The 12,919-nt window shown below is 40.2% G+C and overlaps 2 protein-coding genes across 8 annotated transcripts in view; one reads left to right on the top strand and one right to left on the bottom strand.

The window, feature by feature from the left end:
- Positions 1–2,047, bottom strand: part of NCAPG (non-SMC condensin I complex subunit G) — a 32,083-nt gene extending 30,036 nt beyond the window's left edge. The window contains exons 1-3 of the mRNA XM_045834495.1: positions 1,833–2,047; positions 701–910; positions 7–235 (exon numbers count right to left, since the gene is read on the bottom strand). Coding sequence (XP_045690451.1) covers positions 7–235; positions 701–910; positions 1,833–1,943 — 550 coding nt within the window. The 5' untranslated portion in view covers positions 1,944–2,047. The remainder of the gene's footprint in view (positions 1–6; positions 236–700; positions 911–1,832) is intronic.
- A 115-nt stretch (positions 2,048–2,162) lies between these two features.
- Positions 2,163–12,211, top strand: DCAF16 (DDB1 and CUL4 associated factor 16). Of its 7 annotated transcripts, none has more exons than XM_045834461.1 (4): positions 2,163–2,391; positions 3,920–3,997; positions 5,298–5,393; positions 9,126–12,211. In XM_045834461.1, the coding sequence occupies exon 4, from the start codon at positions 9,743–9,745 to the stop codon at positions 10,391–10,393; it is 651 nt and encodes a 216-aa protein (XP_045690417.1). In that variant the 5' UTR covers positions 2,163–2,391; positions 3,920–3,997; positions 5,298–5,393; positions 9,126–9,742; the 3' UTR covers positions 10,394–12,211. The 7 variants fall into 7 exon arrangements, with proteins under 7 accessions (XP_045690417.1, XP_045690420.1, XP_045690416.1 ...); XM_045834464.1 differs by having other exon boundaries at positions 9,111–12,211; XM_045834463.1 differs by having other exon boundaries at positions 2,183–2,305.
- The last annotated feature ends 708 nt before the right edge of the window (positions 12,212–12,919 follow it).

Here is a 12,919-nt window from a genome sequence, read left to right as displayed (position 1 = left end):
ACATACCATTAGACACTGAGCACTCATCATCTTTGGGATCCTGAAGTCGTGAAAGAGCCAGAACAGCCTGTAACCTCACATTTGGAATTTTATCTTTCAATCTTATAAGCATTGCTTCCTTAATTTTATCAAACAAATCATCATCGATCTGGGCATTTTCTGGCATATTTCCCAAGAGCTTGTTTATGAGCTGGCACACTCTAAATCGAACCGCATTGCTGTTTGCTTCATGAGACTGAAATGGAAACAATCGAAATTTAGTTACATACCATTACTAAATAATAACATACTATTGGAATTCTATGCTACCTTGATCCACAGGCATACTAAAATACATTATACAAAGCATGCCAAATATACATTACACAAAGACTCAAAATATAGAGTCTGAAGTGTTTGCTAAACTACAAGAGCGCATTTATTCCTCTTTGTAGAAACTCTTACTTTGCTCTTAAAACAGAACTGACTTAAAACAAATGTACGAGACCTGGGTTAGAGAGGTCATTAAAAACTGAATGCTGGAGTTATTTTAAAAGTCCATCTTTTAATCTTAATGACAGTTCTCAAATTTCCTATAAAAAGCAGACATTTTCTCACTTACCAGCTATTTCAATCTCTGAAACATACAAACTCCCATGGCCCTTTTAGTATAGTAAAATTTCCTACAATTACCGCTCCAAAGTTCGAGTTGCCATAATACCTTTAACAGAAAAGAAAACAAATAATCCAAAATGCCACCGCCTTCCTCTTCATCCTCCTCCTCCTCCTCCTCATCTGACTGGTGAAATGACGTAACGAACTTCGCTGCAAACTCTATTACCCTCTCCACAACGGGCTCACGTTTGTAGACCACCATAGCATACTTAAGGTAATGCAGGAATTCCTCGTGAAAAACTGTTTTATCCTCCATCTGAAAGACACAAGAGACCCTTCTTCACAAGCTGCACTGATAAAATCCTCATTTTCCCAGCGCGCCCCTGAGACCGCTGAAAGCCTCAGCCGGAGCTCAAACTGAAGTCATTGTACAGTACACCCTGACCTATCCAAACCATCAAAAGGGAAATCTGCACAAATTTCTCTCCAGAGAGATTTCCTTCCCGCAGTGGGAAAACAACCGTGAATTTTGGCAGTGAAACGATTCCCTTTTCCCTCCAACATCCCTCAATTCTCAATATGCCTTGGTACCAGGTTAGTAAATATACGCTTCATGAACCCAAGATCAGCAGTGGCTTTAGTGTTTTATCATATTTAGCCTTACTGTTGCACAGAAACTTCCTTTTGATATTTTTCACATCCCGTCTCAGATCTTTCAAGTCCTATTATTTATGTTGACTTACAATTTTTCTTGGATCTCAAGATAATTTATTCTTTCGAAATTCATTGTTCTATTCTTCCCACGTCTCCACTCAAGACAAACAAAACAAACAGAATAAGAAGGGCTAGGTCCTAATCATTCATTTGCTATTTGGTGATTCGATTCAATTTAACCATGGGGAGCGGTTAGAGTAGGCTGACTGGCGGTCGGCGTTTCCGACAGGACCGGAGGGGCAGCCGCTGAAGCAGAGCACCCAAGATGCACCCTGAGGCCCAACAATGGGTGCACGGTCGCCTTCGGAACTCGTACACTCCGTTCTCTCCAAGTGCACCGTCTACTAAGGAGTAACGGTCCGCGCCGGAGGCCGTTGTGGAGCGAGGGGTTGCCCGGAGATCTCCCTCCAAGTTGCCAGGTCGGGAGGTTTAAGGAGGTAGAGCTCGCGGGGCGACGAGTGCGGAGGGTCTCGGGAGGGCAAGAGGCAGCAGCGGCCAGAGGCTTCAGGATCCGGCGCGCTTACCGTGCGGTAGGTGCGGCTCAGCGCCACCACTAGCTTCGCCTGGTTCTGGCGCGCCTGTTGCGCCAGCTTGAAGGCCTCCTTAATCGGTAGCAGCTTCTTCTCTGCCCCCATGGTGGCGCGACTCCGCAGGGACGAGCCCTGCCTGCGATCGGCTGCAGCAGGACCAACACACCCCAAGGCTAATTTCCAGTCTCTCCAACTACGTTCTGCCGGCCTCTAAGCGCCCAGGGCGTGGTTACCGCCTGAGTGTTTAAATAACTCCCGCGGGAGAGGGAAATACCGCGAGACTTCAGCGATAGCGTCGGGAGACGAGAGCGGGAAGAAATAGATCCACCCACCTCGAACGCAGCGGCTTGGGCGCATGCGCTTAGAGTTTAGCCTGCCGTTTTCCGGTGAAAAGTGGTATTTCCAAGAGGAGGGGGTCGTCCACTTGCCCGGAAGTGGTCCCGGCTGAGAAGGCGAACGGAGTGGCGGTGAGATTGTCGGGACAGAGTGGCGTTAGGCCTAGTCCGGTCGCGCAGCTAGGCGTGAAGCGAGAAGGGAAAAAGATCCCCCACGGGTGAGAACAGGGAATCTGCTGAGGGGAGGAGGGGCTTCTTTGGAGATCCTTCGAGAAGGGAGAGATAAGGGGTACTGGGGCGCCAGGCCGCGCGGCCTGGCTCCTGCTGCAAAGGGAGAGGCGGAGGGGTCCGCCGAGCGGGCCACTGCGCGGTCCCCTGATGGCCGTGGGCCGCTGTCTTTCCGAGCCCCGGGCCTTCGGCGGAGGAGGGGGGCGAGCGGGGGAGGCCCGCCGGGAGCGGCTGCGGGGACAGGCGCTGAGGGATGTAGATAACCGCTTATCCGAGATGCGCCCGCCCTCGAGGCCTGGCGTGCAGAGGTGCACCACGGCGGTGAGCCAGAGAACCGCAGTGTTCGGCGCAGCGGTTAAGATACAGGAGTTTCGACGGCCTTCGAGCAGAAACTAAGCCTAAACTTTTTTTTTAAATGGGATGCTGTGAGGTCAAAATGAGCCAGCTAAAGAAGTAGGTTCCAGAGCCCCCGTACATCTTTTTCCTTTGAAATCACCTTCCCTCCCCAGTAGTGATGGATTTTCTGAATTTACTGTTCGTTTTCATGTATTAACGACATATACATTGATCTCTGCGTAAGTACACGGTATCGCTTTCGTGTTCTCATATGAATATTCGAATATGCCATTTCCTTTCTGCGATCAGTATTGTTTTTAAGGTTTATTTATATTGATACTTGCATAATAATAAATTACACCAATGGACGCTTACGTGCCAGACACCGGTCCGAGCAATTGACTTCCTTTAATCTTTACAAACAAGCCCTGTGAGGCAACTGCTGTCTCCTTTAAGGGAGGACACTGAGGCACAGGTTGCTGTAGTACTTACTCTGTTGCATGACTCTGGCATAATGTATTCATCCATTCACTTCGTCTTCCCAGTTCCCGGCGCGATGTAGGTATTGAAATGACAAAGGAATGAATATGAAAGCATTTGGGTTGCCCATGATTTTTAAGTTTATGAAGATGCCTAGTTTCTGAAAAAGCATTTTAGCTTAATCAGTCGGAGCGAAAGTGTACAGGCCTAAGAATGCGTGGAGTATGCTGGTAACGTTTCGAGTCTCACCACGGCTGAGATGCATTGCTGTGGAGTGGCTGGAAAGGCGTGGTGAAGAAACCTAGAAAGGGCATTCGTTTTTTAGCCAAGTCTATCCAGACTATCATTTCAACACGTTATCTACATAAAGAATAAGTTACATTTTTCCCCGAGTCTTTAAATTGGGTATTTTACACTAACCACAGTTCAAGTTCTCAATAGACACGTAGGGCAAGTGGCTACAGTGTCGGATAGTACAGAACTATTCTTGCTTTGAGAACCTCTGTGTGTACCATTTGTTTCCTTTTTTATGTAAAGTCTTTTATGGTAAACTTAAAAATTAGAACAAACTAATATTTGGAGGCATTTTCTTATTTTGTGGCCTTTAATTGTTCAGCTCTCTTTATGCCTTAGATGTCTGCCAACTTTGTTTTGTTTGGCTGTGAGGTTTCTAACAATATTATTTCCTTTGCTGTGTTTTAGTTGGCCGTCTCACTACAAATCAGATGACTTCATTCAGTTTTGTCAGTTACTGAAGGATGAGGCATTTGGCCACCAGAGGTCAGCCTAACTATATTTTAATGAGCTTTTCTTTTTTTGATTAGTAATTTTTTCAACATAATCTGGAAAAAAATTTTAAAGATTGCAAAATGGAAAGATAACTTTTGCAGTAAGAGAAATAATTTGCAAACCGTGTATCCCATATATCCAATGTTAATATACAAAATATATAAGAAACTCATACAACTCAATATCAAAAAAAATTTTTTTTAACGCGAACAAAGGACCTGAAGAGACATTTTCCAAAAAAAGATGTGTTAATGGCCAACAGGCACATGAAAAGGTGCTCAGCATCACTAATGAGCAGGGAAATGCAAGTCAAAACCACACTAAGGAAACACCTCACACTTGCTAGGGTGACTATTGCAAACAAGTGAAAAGAAAAATGTTGGCAAGGATGTGGAGAAAGGGGAAACCTTATACATGGTGATAGGAATGTAAATTGATGCAGGCATTATAGAAGACAGTATGGCAGTTCCTCAAAAAATTAAAACTGGAATTACCATATGATCCAGCATTCTCACTTCTGGGGACATAGAGGAAATAAAGTCACCATCTCAAATATACATCTGTACTCCCATGTTTATCTCAGCATTAGTCACAGTATCTGGCATATGGAAACAGCCTAAGTGTGCAACAATGGATAAAAATGTGAGATACATACACAATGGGATATGCAGTCTTGTAGAAAGAAGGAAATCCTACGATTTGCAATATAGGTCAACTGGGAGGACATTCTGCTAAGTGAAGTAAAGGAGACAGAAAGACAGGTACTCCGTGATCCCACTTACATGTGAAATATAAAAAAAATTTAACTCAGTAACAGAACAGAATGGAAGTTTCCAGTAGCTGGGGTTGGGGGGTCAGGGCAGTGGAAGAAGTGGGAAGATGTTGATCAAAGGTTAACTTTCAGTTTTGAGTAAGTTCTGGAGACTTAATGTACAGCATGTTAACTATAGTCACTAATTAGCACATATTCTTGAAATTTGCTAAGAAAAGATAAAAGTAAAGAATGTATATGGTAAGTTTATGTCTGAAATTACAGAAAAATCATTCTTTTTCTGTAATTTATACATGGTAAAGGTAAATTACACATGGGAGTATATAGAGTGGGTATGGTTAATTCAGTTTTGTCCAGGGAAAACTATGCGCATGAAATGTAAAGGAATAACAATGATAGCCTCACTCTAGAATTTGCATATGCCTGCAAAGAGACTTTGTCTTATTTCTTAAGCAGAATAAGCCTTTTAAGCATGCTTTGAATAACACAGTGCCTGAAATATACTTAATAATCTTGCAGATGGAATTCGGTTGAAATGAGAACAGTAAAACTACAAGAGGACAGAAGAATTAAAAGCCAACAGCTTCTCCTGTCTCAATAAAAGAAAGATCTATGGTATGTTTTGAATTTTCATTTTCAGATGGAACTAGGTAATATAAACTTAAAAGTATTTGCATTCGTGTTTCTTATTGAAGATGAAGATATAAGCAGTTCCTTTTATATTGCTTTAGTAGCATCATCTTTATTGATTCTGCTTTAAAACATTGTTTAATTTATCTTTGTCCAACATATTACCAAGTCAGTTGAATATAATTTGGGAATTTTTTCTCTCATAAAAATAGAACATACTTGTATCGTTACTTACAGCAGGACTTCATCACTCCCTCATTAATTTTTTCAAAAAACTTGCTAAGCCCCTAATGTGTGCCAGACACAGGTAGGAACTGAATTAGATAAAAGGACGGCATAGAAGCTAGAGAAATACTATTCTTTAGAGGACTGTACGACCTTATTACTACATACTCAGTGTGTGGTTGAAACTGAAGATGTTTATTGACTTTGATTTTGGAAATCACTCCTACAGAATGGCATAAATGCGATTTGATATTTTGGGTTTTGCTTTTTTCATTTAGAGCTGTGCCTTCAGTCCAGACACACTGCAGTGTGTTCTTCCAATGTGCTCAAACCACATTTTACCTGTCCGCCCTTCTGGTGCTGGAAACCTAGAATGCTTCTAAGTCCTTACCATCAAAGATGGAGAAGCATCAGAATACATGTTGGTGTTACGGGAATTACTTTGCTGTATGTACCCAAGAGTAGAATTGCTGGATCATGAGATACGCAAATAGTCTGGCCAAGCAGTGCTGCCAGTTGTTCCTCAGAAAGGTCTATAATCGCTGGTTCCTAAAGGGGTTCTAAGTCTTAGCCTCCTCGCTAACACTGAACATTGTCTGGCTTTAAAAGCTTTTACCAAACTAATGGATTAATATCATTTGACTCATATGGTTAATGGCTTGTGGCTTTTCCCGCCTGCAAGTTAGATAACTTTGTCCTTTCCCCCATTTCTTTATTGAGGCTGCTGTATTTTCTTGTTGATTGTAAACGTTGTTCCTGATATCTCTAGTTCAGTCAAGAAATGATTCATTTTGATGTGATTGAATTCATCATCTTTTGGTATTGTGATTTACCTTGTAAAAGGTATTTGTGTAATGCATCTTGTTAGTATTACTGGTATAGAAGTTAAGAGGGTTCAAATCCCTGGCTCTTACCAGTAGATGTATGACCTTGGCCACATAACGTAAGCCTTGTATAAATGGGGACAATAAAAGTACCTATGTCATAGGGTTTCTAGGAGAATTTAAAATGAGTTAACATTTATGTAGTTTCTGGAATAGCACCTGGCAAGTAGTAAGTGTTGTATAAATAAATTAATGAATATGTAGGTGGTTAATCTCAGATCCAGGAACTTTGTGGAGCTCTTTCATTAGCTCTACTAGTTTACATGTCAGTCTCTTTTTAAATTGGATGACCTTATCATTTGTAAATTAATAGCTTTATTTCTTTTTTCCAGTTCTTACACCTGTCATTTGTTCTTTTATTTATAACATCGAGTAGAACTTTTGGTTCTTTGTCAGTATCAATCATCATGGTCATCCTTATCTAATTTCATTTTTTCAAGGGAGTATCTAAATATTCTCATTTAGGATAATATTCCTGAAATTTTTGGCTGATAACCCAACCCTTACCAAGTTGAGAAAGTAGCTTTCGTTTTTTGCTTTCTTTTGTTCCTGGGGCGATATATGTAGAAATATTCGGAAGTTGAGATACTTTTGCTTTCCTGGGATAAGCTCTACCTGATTATAACATATTTTTCTTTTCTTTAATACACTGCTAGTCTTATTGGGTAATATTTGGAGTTTTTGCAAATGGAATGAGCCTATACTTTTGTTATTTGGTTCATATTTAGATTTGGAATTCTTTATTCGCATGAAAGGAGAGCTGGTCAGTTTATATAAATTTTTATTTTTCTGGAAAAGCTTATATAAAATAGCATGAATTTTCTAGGAATTAGTGGAACTCACTTGTAAAACCATAGGGACCTGGTGTTTTTAATAGGAGGTTGTTACCTTTTTATTTTCTTTAGTACACACTAGTCTGTGCTGTTGAAGTCATCTGTTTCTTCCTGTGTGAATTTTAGTATTTTATATTTTAGAATTTAGTCATTTCATATGGATTTTCACATTTTAGCATATATTTGTCATGTTTATTTTTAATTTCTTTTATTTTTAAATCTTGATAAGTCATATCAGTTTGGTATTTGGTATTTTTAATATTTTCAGAATATATTTTAGCCTTATCAATCTTTTCTACTACTATTTTATTTACTGTTTCATTTCTGCCTTTATTTTGCTGTTGCTCTTCTCTGTTATCTTGAATTCTTAATTTCTGGATATTTAAATTTTCTTGTATTCAAAGCTGTATTTTTTTTTTTAGTTACTGGTTTGGTCATGTCCCACAAATTATGCCTTGTGGGTGGTTTATATCATTACTCAGTTTTAATATTTCTTGATATCCTTTGTAATTTCCATTTTAACCCAAGAGTTATGTAGGTCTCAACGTAGGATTACTTTTAACTAACATTTAATATCTACTTTTATTGCACTGTGATCAGATTATTTATTCTAAATGAAATACCCTTTGGAATCTATTTGTACTATATAACCTAATACATGATCTATTTGTGGGTGCATGCACTCAAATATCTTTGTTTGGTGTAGAATTCTATTTACCTAAATAATATCCAACGTATATTAATATTTTAACCATTTTTTATATTTTTTGTATCCCTGCTTATATTTCTCCCCTCAATTCTATCAGTTGTTATTCAAGAACTTTTGAGTATATGTTTTCAGGTGTATATATGATCAGTACAGCAGGTCTTCAAATAACATCATCTTGTTCAACATCACTTTGTTATAACAACATTGATGAGATGCCTTCAGAACTAACTCTTGTTTATATCAGGTAGCCTATGGTAACATTATTTAGTAGAATGTTGCAGGGCCCATTAATGACATTAAGTGAGGATTTAAATGTACGTCACTTTATTCGGTTGCTTCTCGTCCATCTTTGTCCCATATAATTTTTGACATAAGACCTTGTTGTATGTTAAGATTGCTGTCTTGGCTTTATTGGGTCCACAATGGCCTGGCACATCCTTTTTTATCCTTTTATTTTTTATTTTTCTGTGTCTTTTTGCTTTAAAATCTCTTTTGTTGGCAGTATATTATTGAATCTTCTTTTTTAATCCAGTCTGAATGTCTGCCTTTTAATTTTGAGTTTAACCTGTTTACATTCGGTGTACTTCCTACTCATATCTGTAGAGTATGGTCATATGATCCCAACCTCTGGGTCCCAGCAAGAGTCCTCTAATATCTAGCAACTCTGCAAACAGGATAGGTCTCCAAAAACTAATCCCACCAAGCATATCTACGAGTAAAAAGATATGAATAAAAAATTTTTTATAGCTTTCTACTCAGAGATTTGGACATAAGGGGTCTGCTTTAGCAGAAGTAATTTTCTGGGCTAGAACCGCATGTTTAAAAACAGACTGGCCCACGGATAGTACCCACAGAGGATTAAAATGTTCCCAGGCTCACCTTCCCGATTTGTGATTTAGGAGCCATCCCAATAGGACAATCTGCCTAAGCCTCTGAGATAAAGAGGGGAAAGCCCAGAAGGCTTTGTTCGGCATCCATGCTCTTCGGTACTCACAGTTAGGTGGACTGTAGTGTCACCTAGTGCTTTCAGGCTTTAATGTCATGTGTCTAGTCTTCTCATTCACAGGTTAAGGCTCCCTTTCCAGATAATCCCAACAGCTAAGTCACCGGTTTCCAAGGGCACTTGCACCACCTGTGGAAAACATCGGATCTGTGTGCACCAGATGTCCTCGACAACTCATCCCACCACCCGTCTGCACATAATCTGCCGCAGCAGCAGACTCTGAAGGCAACCACTGAGTTTCTTCTTATTGCCAAGTAGATACAATACCCTGGCAATAAAACAGAGGACACGAGTGTCTCTTCACAGTATCACGGCCAATTGAAACCACACTAAGAAAACCAGTTTGCCTAGATGAGGACCCTTTCTCTTCTTGGGTAGCCAGGATTTAAAGGAGAAACTCAGACCTGTGCCGATGGTAAGTGACTAACACTTTTACACACCGAACTGCTCCTGAGAACTGAGATGCCTTCTTTGTAAGTGAAGAAAATACAACATGATCTCGAAGAACTGCACAGTGGTACAAGCCAGAGGCATACTGTGCGTGTAACGGACTCAAAAACAGGCAAGTTAATCTTGTTGAAAGGATTTTTCATCTTTTGTTTATGTTCCCCAGTGTTAGTCATTGTTTTGCTGGCTTAAATTGTTAACCTTTCTCTGGTTCCTTCTCCTGTTCTGTTCTAATGGGTCCCAGAAATCCCTCTCCTGACCCCTTGTCAGAATCGGAAAGTGAGGAAGAAGAAAATGCTAACTACCTAAATGATAGTTCTGGGGAAGAGTGGGATTCCTCTGAAGAAGAGGACCCTGTGGTGCCCAACCTGACACCTCTTGAGAGTCTTGCCTGGCAGGTTAAGTGCCTTTTAAAATACTCAACAACTTGGAAACCCTTAAATCCCAATTCCTGGTTATATCATGCTAAACTCTTAGATCCAAGCACACCGGTCCATATACTTCGGGAGATAGGTCTGAGGCTCTCCCATTGCTCCCACTGTGTGCCCAAACTGGAACCAATCCCTGAATGGCCACCCCTGGCTTCTTGTGGAGTCCCACCTTTTCAGAAGCCCCTGACAAGTCCCAGCCGGCTCTCCAGAGACCATGCCACTCTGAACGGAGCGCTGCAGTTTGCCACCAAACAGTTAAGCCGAACCTTGAGTAGAGCCACTCCCATAACTGAATACCTAAAACAGATCCCTAATTCGTGTGTCTCTGGTTGTTGCTGTGGCTGGTTAACCAAAACGGTTAAGGAAACAACCCGCACTGAACCAATCAACACTACTTACTCTTACACTGACTTCCAGAAGGCAGTTAACAAACTCTTAACTGCATCACTATAAAACCCACCATTTGTTCTGATATCTCTTGTGTTGCTAATTGAGAAAGCAGTACAAAGTTACACAGCCCAGAGCTGCGAAAGGAATGCCTCCTCCACCAAACTGCCCTAACGGGCCAGTATACCAAGCAAGTACTGGATATATGTCCAAGAGGCCCATAGCTCAGCTGCAGAGAATGTGCATCACGACTTTCCCTTTGATAGATCCTGTGGATAAAATGAGAACTTTAATGGAGAATTAGTCAAAAGGTACCATATTGCAAAAGATAAATTATTCTCTGCATTGTGTTCTCCACCCCCTCCCAATTTACTCCACCTATCTGAATGGATTCCAACTAGATACCTAATTATCAACGGGAAGGAAAAGGTAGGCTACTACCCCTTTTGTTACCCATCCTTCACAACAGCTACAGTAGAAAGTGGAAAGTCAGCTACTCCCAACCACACCTGCCTAAGCATAGTCTTCTCGGGCATGCATTTTTAGGGAGGTAGTGGAATTAAATTCATTAACTAGGCAAAAGAAAATGGTGGGAATAGGATGCGTCTCCTAGCTTTTATACGGATAGGTCTGCGTGTGGCACACTTTAGGGGTTCCTATTTTGGGGGAGGGAGTGCAGTTTCAAACCTGTAGTCTAATGCTCCAGACCTATCACAGTACCTGTGATTACAGCATAAACATTTTATAAGTTCCCATCAGGCTCTCTCTAATTAAGCTGACCTGTACGATGGTACCTGGGGATTAAACAGACACCTTTTCCATAGGGAATATATTTCCTGCATCTTAGCACTCAGACTTCAGTCGAGAGGAAATAAAACACATTCCAACAGACCAAAGGGAAAGGATTATTAAGAGAGCGTTTATATTTTCAATACTAACTGCTAAAGGATTAAAGTCTTTCGGTCTGTTTCCTAGAGCAGTACTTCATGCACTTGCCTGATCCACTGCAAACTTTCCAGGATCACGTCTAACTTTAAAGAACCTTACTACAGAAAACCTCAGCCTAATACAATCTGAAGTCAGTTTTTTAGTATCACTTTTTTTCTACATAGCTTAGCTTTTAGCTATATCTGAACAAGTATATGTACTGTTGTAAATGAATCTTGCAGTGTTTAGTTGAGTCAAAATGTAGAAGTCGACATAAAATGCATGAGACCATTAGATCTTTTCACACACCTTCAGTAAAGAGTGAAACCTGTGTATGATCCTGGCTAACAGGGCATCTAAAGGATGCAGAAAATATTGTTAAAGATATATTATACACCCCCTTTAGTTTTGCTTTTTTCCTCTTCTCCATTACTAAGTGCTATGTACAATGTGGCATCAAAAATTAAAGCATTAATAGAATCACAAATTTTAAAATGCGTAGCAACTTTAAGAAGAGAGAAGAATGTTTATAACCTAATGAGTATTTCTGCTGAGCCTTAGTTTTCTTAAGGGAAAAACAAGGAGGGGATTGTAGTAGGTAGAAAAAATATCTGTTAGTAGAGAGTTACTGAACTGAAACATACTATACTGTTAGTATAATTGAATGTGTCAGAAACTGTTTCTATGTAGCTGTTTTCTGTGAAACTGGTTTTTAAAATGTTACACCTGTTTCTTTTAAGGGGGAGGTGGGAAAGATAAGGTCTAAAAAATTAAAATATGTCGATGTTTATGTAACCATAATATGTTCCTTTTTCTGTGTATGTGTGCACGAGTGTGTGCACGCATTTATGTGTGTAAAAATGCCTTCCTCATAAACGCATTTTTCCTATTTACTCCTAAAGGAAGCCTTTCCCCAGCTTTGCAGCTGAATAAACCAACAGCTTTGTACATGCTGAACAGAGTATGGTCATTTATTCTCAACTCTAATGCATAGGTCTTGCTTTGCTTAAGGCATTCGACATTTCCCTAAGTGCTGAGTAAAGTCAATAGATACAACCCCTGTATCTATAGTGTCTCCAATAAATGGTGACTTGGCAACTCTAGAGAAGCAACATACTCAAAGAAAATAATGTGAGATGTTGTCAGGACCCAAATTTGAACCCATTTGTTTACATATTAAGTAACTACAGGTTGCACAAAAGGATAGGCACCTGAATAAGCCTTACACCTTCACTACTTGTGTGCTGTGGATGTGGGTTTAGGGGTGAATTTACCACTTTCATACTCACCCTACAAGGGCCTTTGGTTAAATGCAGTCACCATAATTAGAACAAAGAAGGGTACACTTATTTTCTATAGGAATATTTATCAAAGAACTTAGGAAACAGGATTTCTAAACCAATGGCCATTAATGTTATTTGAAAGTAGTCTCAGTACAGAAAGGCAGCCTCTGTTGAAGCTGTTCAGACACCTTTAGCCTGCGAGACCACAGTCACGTATTTTAAACCCATCACCTCACTAAGAAAAAATCTGTATGTTGCAGGAGGAGGTCAGCTTTACAGGATTACTTCTTGGAGCTTCTATCAACTATCTGCCTTAAAAAATTATTCTATTGAAAAGTGTTTTGGTATTAGAGTGAATCGTTAAGAGTGATTTAGGGACCTT

The sequence above is a fragment of the Phyllostomus hastatus genome, unplaced genomic scaffold, assembly GCF_019186645.2.
Source record: "Phyllostomus hastatus isolate PE091 unplaced genomic scaffold, TTU_PhHast_1.1 phas_contig_196, whole genome shotgun sequence".
NCBI lineage: Eukaryota > Metazoa > Chordata > Mammalia > Chiroptera > Phyllostomidae > Phyllostomus > Phyllostomus hastatus.
The sequence above is the reverse complement of the archived record's forward strand: the minus strand, read 5'-3'. Positions and strand labels throughout refer to the sequence as shown.

Coding starts and splice junctions, on each gene's coding strand:
- DCAF16 (XM_045834460.1), top strand. CDS start 9,743: ATGGGTCCCAGAAATCCCTCTCCTGACCCCTTGTCAGAATCGGAAAGT.